The sequence below is a fragment of the Musca domestica genome, unplaced genomic scaffold (genome assembly GCF_030504385.1).
Source record: "Musca domestica strain aabys unplaced genomic scaffold, Musca_domestica.polishedcontigs.V.1.1 27, whole genome shotgun sequence".
In the NCBI taxonomy this organism is placed as follows: Eukaryota; Metazoa; Arthropoda; class Insecta; order Diptera; family Muscidae; genus Musca; species Musca domestica.
In genome coordinates, this window is record NW_026712286.1 from 448,619 (window position 1) to 458,519 (window position 9,901).

General features: G+C 41.6%; 4 protein-coding genes across 6 annotated transcripts; 2 read left to right on the top strand and 2 right to left on the bottom strand.

Moving 5' to 3' along the window:
* The first annotated feature begins 7 nt into the window (after positions 1-7).
* Positions 8-622, top strand: LOC131803093 (ankyrin repeat and BTB/POZ domain-containing protein 2-like). The gene is made up of 2 exons (XM_059124105.1): positions 8-241; positions 306-622. The coding sequence occupies exons 1-2, from the start codon at positions 65-67 to the stop codon at positions 567-569; spliced, it is 441 nt and encodes a 146-aa protein (XP_058980088.1). The 5' UTR covers positions 8-64; the 3' UTR covers positions 570-622.
* Positions 623-788: 166 nt separating this feature from the next.
* On the bottom strand, positions 789-1,833 carry LOC131803092 (larval cuticle protein 65Ag1-like). 2 transcript variants are annotated; one of them, XM_059124101.1, is made up of 3 exons: positions 1,676-1,814; positions 1,068-1,602; positions 789-995 (listed from the first exon to the last, which is right to left on the bottom strand). In XM_059124101.1, the coding sequence occupies exons 1-2, from the start codon at positions 1,682-1,684 to the stop codon at positions 1,069-1,071; spliced, it is 543 nt and encodes a 180-aa protein (XP_058980084.1). In that variant the 5' UTR covers positions 1,685-1,814; the 3' UTR covers positions 789-995; position 1,068. The 2 variants fall into 2 exon arrangements, with proteins under 2 accessions (XP_058980084.1, XP_058980086.1); XM_059124103.1 differs by lacking the exon at positions 789-995 and having other exon boundaries at positions 1,066-1,602; positions 1,676-1,833.
* A 443-nt stretch (positions 1,834-2,276) lies between these two features.
* LOC131803135 (ankyrin repeat and BTB/POZ domain-containing protein 3-like) lies at positions 2,277-5,920 on the top strand. Its single transcript, XM_059124210.1, has 5 exons — positions 2,277-2,306; positions 2,362-4,120; positions 4,186-4,549; positions 5,215-5,539; positions 5,604-5,920. Exons 1-5 carry the CDS (start codon positions 2,277-2,279, stop codon positions 5,865-5,867), a joined length of 2,742 nt encoding a protein of 913 aa, XP_058980193.1. The 3' UTR covers positions 5,868-5,920.
* A 166-nt stretch (positions 5,921-6,086) lies between these two features.
* Positions 6,087-7,131, bottom strand: LOC131800453 (larval cuticle protein 65Ag1-like). 2 transcript variants are annotated; one of them, XM_011298113.3, is made up of 3 exons: positions 6,974-7,131; positions 6,366-6,900; positions 6,087-6,293 (listed from the first exon to the last, which is right to left on the bottom strand). In XM_011298113.3, exons 1-2 carry the CDS (start codon positions 6,980-6,982, stop codon positions 6,367-6,369), a joined length of 543 nt encoding a protein of 180 aa, XP_011296415.1. In that variant the 5' UTR covers positions 6,983-7,131; the 3' UTR covers positions 6,087-6,293; position 6,366. The 2 variants fall into 2 exon arrangements, with proteins under 2 accessions (XP_011296415.1, XP_058980087.1); XM_059124104.1 differs by lacking the exon at positions 6,087-6,293 and having other exon boundaries at positions 6,364-6,900.
* Between the last annotated feature and the right edge of the window lie 2,770 nt (positions 7,132-9,901).

Consider the following 9,901-nt stretch of genomic DNA (forward strand, 5'->3'; position numbering starts at 1 on the left):
GAGCGAAAATAGCACCCCGACGGTGCAGATAAACGACATCCGCTACCACATTTTCCAGTTGGTGATGCAATACTTGTACAGTGGTGGCTGTACCAGCCTCGACGTCTTAAAAACCGACGTACTGGAGTTAATGGCGGCAGCCAGTTTCTTTCAATTGGAAGGTCTTCTACGCTACACCGAATCGAGGTGTTCGGAAATGATAGACATTGACAATGTGGTTGCCATGTACATTCATGCCAAGGTATCTGCATCTGTCACATTACCCAGCTAATGCCCAAGTACTAATCCTCTCTCAATCTCTGTAGGTTTACAATGCCAACAAACTGTTAGAATTTTGTCAAGGGTTTCTATTGCAGAACATGGTGGCCCTGCTGACCTATGACGATTCTGTCAAGAGACTACTCTTCGCCAAGAAGATTCCCAACCACGATGTCCTGATCGGACTGTTGCAGGCCCTGCAGCAACGCATCAAAGAACGAAAATCAATGGGTCCGTGCAACTTTCGCCAACAACTCAGTTCGCCGTCGGTTTCGGCCACATCAGCCTCGGCAGCAGGCGCAACAAAATGAGCAACTCCAGCCGGTCGAACTTCCTAAAAGACTCTGTTGAACAGTTTTAGTTATTTAGTTTTAGCCTTTTTTTAATCCACTCAAACACATAAAATGTATGTTTGTGTGTATGTATGTGTATCTTGTATATCTGTATTTAATACGAACTTGTGTTCTAGTATTTGTATCTGTACCCACATCTGTATCTGTGTCTGTATGCGCAATTGTAAAAACCAATCATTGTATTATTTCTCCATGCTCTTCCAATAATAGAATCATTCCTTTATTTATTTATACAATTATTTGTACATATCGATTTTGATCGTTAATTTCGAATACTTGTGGCTGCTGTATACATACACATATGTAGGTGGCAATACGTGTGTGTAATTGTTGCCAGGCTGTATTTTTTTTTTTGTGGGGTATTTTAGATTTGTATGTTTTTGCCTGCAAGATGTTAAGTTATATTAGACTTGTACGTAGTTCGTTCAATTGAATGTGTGAATGTATTTAACTCACTTTAATAAATCCTCTTCGGCATCTGGGGGGTCTCTTTGAACATATCGTCCTCTTCCGAGTCGTCACTCCCCTCAACGATGTTAGGCGATGCTGCTAGTTTGCTACTTGCTTTAGCTGTAATTGGGATCTCTTTAGGTCTCTCATCGATGTCTGTCGATGCTGGCAATTCACTGTTGGCTTTGGCGGCAGCCGATATCTCTTCGGGGATATTGTTACCTTCTGGAACGAAACCACGGTCCCCGGCCTTGTAGTGAACCACAACTTCTTTTCCATCAGCGTCGAAGAAGGAATAAGCTCCTGTTATTTCCAGATGTTGGTGTTCAGTGCCTGCATCTTTTACGACTGCTGTCTCTTCGCGAAACGTTCCATCAGCTCCACGATAGTGAAAACTGTACGAGCCATCCATATTGTGACTGGAAGATGATTCCATAATCTCCACAATGTGGGGCTTTTGTGTGGTAGTAGTTTTCTCTGGATCTGCATTGCCAATGGAGGCCGAACAGGCTGCACCTACCAAAGACATAACAACACATAGCTGGACGGGTCCAATATCGACCATAGTCTTTTAATTCTTTAAAGCATTGAATAGAAACATTATTTCAACTTACATATTTCATAGTGACGTCCGGTGTAGAACCGATCCAAGAAGATTTAGATTTGATATTGTTGCTGTTGGTGATTTAAACTCGCATTTTATTCTCCACGAACAAAGGCCGCACCGATCATTACAGTATTTTTTGTTTTTTTTTTTTTTTTTTTTTAAGATGTTTATCTGGTTCGGTTCGATGTGACATACATACCTTGTTACATATGTGTGTTTTTGTTTTGCATTCAAAGCTAAAACACAGTGTTGCCCTAAAAAAGGGTGTTACCCGAGTGCAGTCAACTTTGGCTGTGGACTTGCTGTCTGGTCGAGTTTTCCTGATTTTGTGAAATTTGCTCTTTTACATATTGCAGTCCATAACTACAGAATACAAACTCGTCTGCGGCACCCTATGATATAACGTTTGTCTATGCAAAAGGCTTTAGCCCGATATCAAAGTTTAGTTTTCAACGTAAAAGTGATAGGGGTCAAAATTACGACCTTAATCAGATTAATTCGAAGCCGGTTTGTTCCAAAAACGTGTGCTCTGTTTGCAACTTTTAAAATTTCTTTTAAAAACTTAGACTAACGCTTTCGTACAGGTACACACAAATGAACACCGTGCAATGTCTTCCACAAAATGTCTTGTCTCATGTGTGAGTTAAATACGGCAATTTGGGTAAATTTTTGATAAATTCATTATTATCGTAGCAAAAAATATTATCAGTTAAATCGACAGACAAATATACATACATAAATACGTATGTGTGTATAAAGGCGTGCCTTCGTGCGGCTGCCATGTTCGCGGTGCCGGGTGACAGTGCGCTAAAACAAAGCAAATCATCTCGAGCTGGCATACAGTTGTCAGTGGGAAGATTCCATCGATGGATGACTGACTCCAGGTTAGGAAAATTCATCCACGAATACGCCGCTGTGTACCTTTGTGCAGGCATGGAAAATCTCCTGGAGGAAATACTACTTCAATGTTTTCCCGCCGACTCAAGCCAACAGTTGACAGCTGCCGCTCTGGAACATGCAATATCGCTATCTGGTGATATGTGGGGTCTTCTGCAGCCCTTTGCACACCTCAACGCAGGACGAATAGCTTCGGGAGCGTTGACTATGCCGCGATGGGCAAGTCAGACATCATTGGGCTCGGGCACACATAGGAGTGGTTCCTCGAGTGGGAGCAGTAATGTTGCAATGGAATGTTTGTTAACAACCTGCGTTGGCAGCATTTCGGAACTGAAGGATCTGGCCCAAAGAGCACAGCAGAAATTCCAACAATGTGCCATCTCCAGTGCTGCCCTTTCAGCGCTTTTCTACTTTATGAGATGTTCCCAGCTGGAGCACAGTGAATTCTCCGGACAGCCATTGGCCGGAGCGGCCAATAGCAACAACAGCAATGCGAACAGCACCCAGAACATTCAGGAATTGTGTTACGAGCGAGCGTATGTGGTGTTGCCGCCATTGGTCGAATGGCTTCGAGTCGCCTCCGCACATGCCGAATATAGGAATTCCGCAATGATCGACAAAGACGATATAATGCAAGCGGCAAGACTCCTTCTGCCGGGCGTAGATTGTCCGATGCGGCCAGTGTGCAGCGACGAAGAATTGACCACCAAGAAGTCCCACTTCCCCCATTTGGCAAACGCCGCCGCATTGCCTTCAAACGGAAGTGAAGATTCCACGGATCTGGGCAAGCGTGCCACCATTGCCCTGGCCTTCAAACTAATGTTGACCGGAAGGGCTGAACTTCTAGCCCAGGCCTCGAACTTGTTACCTGTCACGACACGCTATGATACCCTCAATCACGCAGGGATGACAGCATTGATGATCGCAAGTATACGCAATGATGAGGTAGTGGTTCAAGCCCTTCTGGATGCTGGCTGCGAGCCAAACATAGAAGTACCCGCAATTGGAAATCCCAACTACCCTGCCATACACCCCGACACCCAGCACTGGACGGCAGTGACATTTGCAGCGAGTCGAGGCAATTATGCCGCTCTGCGAGTCCTGTTGGAGCGCGGTGGTAAAGTAGAAGGAGGCGCCCGGCAAAGTGAAGACAAACATACGTTGACACCGTTGCAGGTTGCATGTGGATCGGGTAACCTTGAGGTGGTGTCGCTTTTGTTACTACACGGAGCGAACGCCTTTCTCTCCACCCAGCAGAGGGACTCAATGAGTTTTGCTGGGTCTGCCCAACGGGGATGTTATTGTGCAATGTCAGTCGCAGCAGCCCATGGTCAAAGGTCCGTGCTGAGGAAGCTTCTATCGACGCCAATTTCGCAGGGCTCAAAGGATGTACTGTCTTTGGAGGAAATGCTAGCTGAGGGCGATTGTTCCAGTACCAGAGCCGGGCCCGTTGCCGAACGATTGTCCAACAGCGAAATTGCCACGGCCCTGAGCAAAACCCAAATCAAAAGCCTCCAGGAAGCCATGTACCACAGTGCAGAAAACAATCATTTGGGTAGTATTTACGTCGGACCTTGTGGATAAGTATTGTCACAAATAATTCGTAATCTTTAATTTCAGATATCACCATTGAGCTGAGAACACTGGGTGTTCCCTGGACACTGCATTGTTGGATGCACGCTCTGGCAGCGGCGCATGAGTTACGCCTGGAGGGCGTGATAGACCAGCTCCTGCAGGACTTTCTTCAAGTCTGTCCAGACGACTACAGTGTGCAATTTGTAGGCGAGTGCCTGCCCCTGCTCTTCAATATATTTCGTTATAGTAAGAATGAGGGCACAACCCTGCTGCTGGCCGACATTTTTGCCACCTGCTATGGCTGGCAACAGATCAAACCGATTATGGAGCCCCCGTCACAGCCCATCAACAGTTCCCGGATTGACCCGAAATTCGTAAACAATCCCGAATTGAGTGACGTTATCTTCAGGCAAGTCCACAGTCAATGCATTAACATAACCCAACATACCAGACATAAGTGAAACTACAGTATAGTTCTGAAAACAATATTATTAAAAGAAGAAGTTAGTCATAACAATTTTATTTAAAAATCCTGTCGGGTGCATCATAAGACCAACCAATTTTCCCACGTCTCTCCCCAGCTGACAAAATTGTTTTGTATTTTTGTAAAAAATGTCAGCAAGAAATGTCTCGTTTTTGTTAATAACAATATAGAGAGATTCTACAGTGTTTCCTAATCAAAGGACATACTTCCTAACTGAAAGATTATTAGGGAGTCTGCGGTTCTATAAATATACGAATTGCAGAAACTCAATACAATCTTTCTAGTGGATTGTGGACCAAGTCCCGCGTTAACAGAAAGAGGTGCAGGAGAGAAGCCCATGGGAATAAAGAATGAAATGAAATAAATGAGCTTACAACAATTAACTTATGATATAAGTTAAGGAAGCTTATTTTAGAATCGCAAGAGTAAGCAAGAGTAAGGGATCAGTTTGGATTATTCTCCATTTGTTTTTTAATTCATTCTCAGGAGATTTTTTTCTTGCGTCATTTCGGTTTGTTGGAAATATGGTGCTATAGTTTTAAGTGTGTGTGTGTGTGTGTTTGACTCTGTTTTGAATTTCTATATTGCAGGGTCGAGGGCAAGCTGTTCTATGGTCACAAAATTGTGTTGGTCACGGCTTCCCCGCGGTTCCAGAGCATGCTCAGCTCGAAATTGAGCGAAAATAGCACCCCGACGGTGCAGATAAACGACATCCGCTACCACATTTTCCAGTTGGTGATGCAATACTTGTACAGTGGTGGCTGTACCAGCCTCGACGTCTTAAAAACCGACGTACTGGAGTTAATGGCGGCAGCCAGTTTCTTTCAATTGGAAGGTCTTCTACGCTACACCGAATCGAGGTGTTCGGAAATGATAGACATTGACAATGTGGTTGCCATGTACATTCATGCCAAGGTATCTGCATCTGTCACATTACCCAGCTAATGCCCAAGTACTAATCCTCTCTCAATCTCTGTAGGTTTACAATGCCAACAAACTGTTAGAATTTTGTCAAGGGTTTCTATTGCAGAACATGGTGGCCCTGCTGACCTATGACGATTCTGTCAAGAGACTACTCTTCGCCAAGAAGATTCCCAACCACGATGTCCTGATCGGACTGTTGCAGGCCCTGCAGCAACGCATCAAAGAACGAAAATCAATGGGTCCGTGCAACTTTCGCCAACAACTCAGTTCGCCGTCGGTTTCGGCCACATCAGCCTCGGCAGCAGGCGCAACAAAATGAGCAACTCCAGCCGGTCGAACTTCCTAAAAGACTCTGTTGAACAGTTTTAGTTATTTAGTTTTAGCCTTTTTTTAATCCACTCAAACACATAAAATGTATGTTTGTGTGTATGTATGTGTATCTTGTATATCTGTATTTAATACGAACTTGTGTTCTAGTATTTGTATCTGTACCCACATCTGTATCTGTGTCTGTATGCGCAATTGTAAAAACCAATCATTGTATTATTTCTCCATGCTCTTCCAATAATAGAATCATTCCTTTATTTATTTATACAATTATTTGTACATATCGATTTTGATCGTTAATTTCGAATACTTGTGGCTGCTGTATACATACACATATGTAGGTGGCAATACGTGTGTGTAATTGTTGCCAGGCTGTATTTTTTTTTTTGTGGGGTATTTTAGATTTGTATGTTTTTGCCTGCAAGATGTTAAGTTATATTAGACTTGTACGTAGTTCGTTCAATTGAATGTGTGAATGTATTTAACTCACTTTAATAAATCCTCTTCGGCATCTGGGGGGTCTCTTTGAACATATCGTCCTCTTCCGAGTCGTCACTCCCCTCAACGATGTTAGGCGATGCTGCTAGTTTGCTACTTGCTTTAGCTGTAATTGGGATCTCTTTAGGTCTCTCATCGATGTCTGTCGATGCTGGCAATTCACTGTTGGCTTTGGCGGCAGCCGATATCTCTTCGGGGATATTGTTACCTTCTGGAACGAAACCACGGTCCCCGGCCTTGTAGTGAACCACAACTTCTTTTCCATCAGCGTCGAAGAAGGAATAAGCTCCTGTTATTTCCAGATGTTGGTGTTCAGTGCCTGCATCTTTTACGACTGCTGTCTCTTCGCGAAACGTTCCATCAGCTCCACGATAGTGAAAACTGTACGAGCCATCCATATTGTGACTGGAAGATGATTCCATAATCTCCACAATGTGGGGCTTTTGTGTGGTAGTAGTTTTCTCTGGATCTGCATTGCCAATGGAGGCCGAACAGGCTGCACCTACCAAAGACATAACAACACATAGCTGGACGGGTCCAATATCGACCATAGTCTTTTAATTCTTTAAAGCATTGAATAGAAACATTATTTCAACTTACATATTTCATAGTGACGTCCGGTGTAGAACCGATCCAAGAAGATTTAGATTTGATATTGTTGCTGTTGGTGATTTAAACTCGCATTTTATTCTCCACGAACAAAGGCCGCACCGATCATTACAGTATTTTTTGTTTTTTTTTTTTTTTTTTTAAGATGTTTATCTGGTTCGGTTCGATGTGACATACATACCTTGTTACATATGTGTGTTTTTGTTTTGCATTCAAAGCTAAAACACAGTGTTGCCCTAAAAAAGGGTGTTACCCGAGTGCAGTCAACTTTGGCTGTGGACTTGCTGTCTGGTCGAGTTTTCCTGATTTTGTGAAATTTGCTCTTTTACATATTGCAGTCCATAACTACAGAATACAAACTCGTCTGCGGCACCCTATGATATAACGTTTGTCTATGCAAAAGGCTTTAGCCCGATATCAAAGTTTAGTTTTCAACGTAAAAGTGATAGGGGTCAAAATTACGACCTTAATCAGATTAATTCGAAGCCGGTTTGTTCCAAAAACGTGTGCTCTGTTTGCAACTTTTAAAATTTCTTTTAAAAACTTAGACTAACGCTTTCGTACAGGTACACACAAATGAACACCGTGCAATGTCTTCCACAAAATGTCTTGTCTCATGTGTGAGTTAAATACGGCAATTTGGGTAAATTTTTGATAAATTCATTATTATCGTAGCAAAAAATATTATCAGTTAAATCGACAGACAAATATACATACATAAATACGTATGTGTGTACAGTCCGTCAGGTATGTCTTCTCAAACGAAAATAACTGTCAGTTGTCTTAGACAATAGGATATGGTTTTAATGGTTCCCGAAGGTCTACTTCCTTAAGTGCCAAGGTAGTTTGTTACAAAATGACTTAACCTGTCAGGTGGGCAAGAGAAGATAGATAGAACCACCATTTTGAACAGGACAGGCATCGTTGACAGAATGTACTGTCGTGTTTTTCAACCAGTCTCAATAACACATAGCCTTTTATCCGTTCAAAAAACCAAACCAAAATCTTTAGTTGACGAACTGTATACTTGTCCCATAGCAGATGCTTTGGGTCACGATTGTTTTGTTTGTTTAATCGTCCTAATAAAAATCCAGTTTGGCTAATTTGCATTGCATGGTAATGAGGCAATTGACACCCTGCACTCTTGCACCATGCCTCCAGCCGTGCTAATAATTTCCTTTCTTGTGTTTGGTTTGGTTGGCTGAGTGTATAAAAATACATTCCATTCTGGTCATTCGTTCTTCTTCTTCTTCTTCATTGGAATAACATCCAGAATACTTGGGCACGAGATACATCCGAACACGTATGTAAGTATGTATAGGAATGTACACATGCATGTGCACTAGTTGTTTGGTATGTTTATGTTTGCGTTTATTTTTGGAAGATTGTTTCATTCATTCATTTCGGTCATTTGTGTTTGTGTATGTGGCGTGTGGCCTAATGTTAATTTTCTCCAGACCCAAGAATACATAGGTATATACATATACATACTATGTATTTATGTAGTTTTATGAGAACAACAACGTATGTATGTTGCTAACGCATACAGAACAATGGCCTATTCATGGTCCTTTAATTACGACTGGAATAAAGATCGGTGATTGTGGGATCTAACAAATCGTAGGTATTACTCATGATGATCTATCGGGCACATGCATGTAGTGTGGTAGTGAAAACCGTCTCGCAGCTTTACTTGATTATATGAACGTACCTAGGTATATACACATATTGATATATATTTCCCGTTGATTTGTATTTATATATACAAACATATATGTGTACATGTTTATATATTTGCCTTGTGTTTAGCCGAAATCGAGGGCGTTGGCTATTATTGAAAATTCCATGATTTCTTCGCTGTTTTCGAGTCTGTATCCAAAAGACCGACACTTAAAAAATTGTGTTGAGTATGAAACATTGCAAGATTATAAGTTTGCTATTATTGAAGTTAGTGAAATTGAGTTTTTTTTTTGTAAATCATTTTAACTTTTAACAAACACAAAGGTTTTTTCTCCTCTAGATTCCAATGAAATTCTGTCCAAATCTCGACAATCTAACGATTTACGGAGATGAACCTTTATGCATATGTATATGTATGTGTTTGAATATTATCGATAAGTAATTGGATTTCCATAAACATATAATAATAGAACAATTACTTTTTGAAGAAAGCGAGAAAAAAAAAACAAAAGAAATAAAATCATTTAGGAAATAAAACAGACTCTCTCTTTAGAATGCCGCAGCATCACCCAACAATAATAACAAAAACAACAACAATAATAATAATGAATAGAAATACGTTCGTAATGCCAATAGCTGGCAGAAGGCCAATAATATCGGGGCATTCGTACATGATTTTATGAACGTATGTATGTATGAGTGCGTGTGTGTGCTTGTGTATGTGGGAGAATGCTCATTCGTGTATGCCAAACATAGCAACAATAAATTGCAGAAAAGTACCAACTGAGGCAACGGAACCGTTATCATGGGATTATTAATTTCTAGCACCGGGAAATGGAATCAATAAAAACTGTTTACAAAATTCAACACTTTTCGAGCGATCATGCATACAAACAAACATACATGTGTAAACAGCGAGCGCTCCTGTTCTCCGAAGTCAATGCATGCCACAAGTTCACTTATTTCTCTTCGGTGTGTCCAGCGTTGAGATCATTCGTAGTCTATGCGCCTTTTTCCCTTTCCTGTCGTCTCAAATATTAGCGCCAGTAAGCGGAAAAAGACAAATCAACTCGAATTCTGCTGGCCATCTGTTACCCCAAAATGTGTTAATAGTTCAAAAGGTTAATCCACACAGGCACATGCATACTTCAGCTACTCCCTTGCAGACACAGCAACCAGTTCCATCTATGAATGCTTTCAATACCAAATACACTTGACGACCGTACTGTTAGCCATATG

What these genes read in the sequence shown, in the direction of transcription:
- LOC131803135 (XM_059124210.1), top strand. Translation starts at nt 2,277, where the DNA reads ATGTCTTCCACAAAATGTCTTGTCTCATGT. An exon ending in CAAAATGTCTTGTCTCATGT is followed by an intron (nt 2,307 to 2,361) that starts GTGAGTTAAATA and finishes TTATTATCGTAG; the next exon opens with CAAAAAATATTATCAGTTAA. An exon ending in TGCAGAAAACAATCATTTGG is followed by an intron (nt 4,121 to 4,185) that starts GTAGTATTTACG and finishes CTTTAATTTCAG; the next exon opens with ATATCACCATTGAGCTGAGA.
- LOC131803093 (XM_059124105.1), top strand. Translation starts at nt 65, where the DNA reads ATGCAATACTTGTACAGTGGTGGCTGTACCAGCCTCGACGTCTTAAAA. An exon ending in CCATGTACATTCATGCCAAG is followed by an intron (nt 242 to 305) that starts GTATCTGCATCT and finishes CAATCTCTGTAG; the next exon opens with GTTTACAATGCCAACAAACT.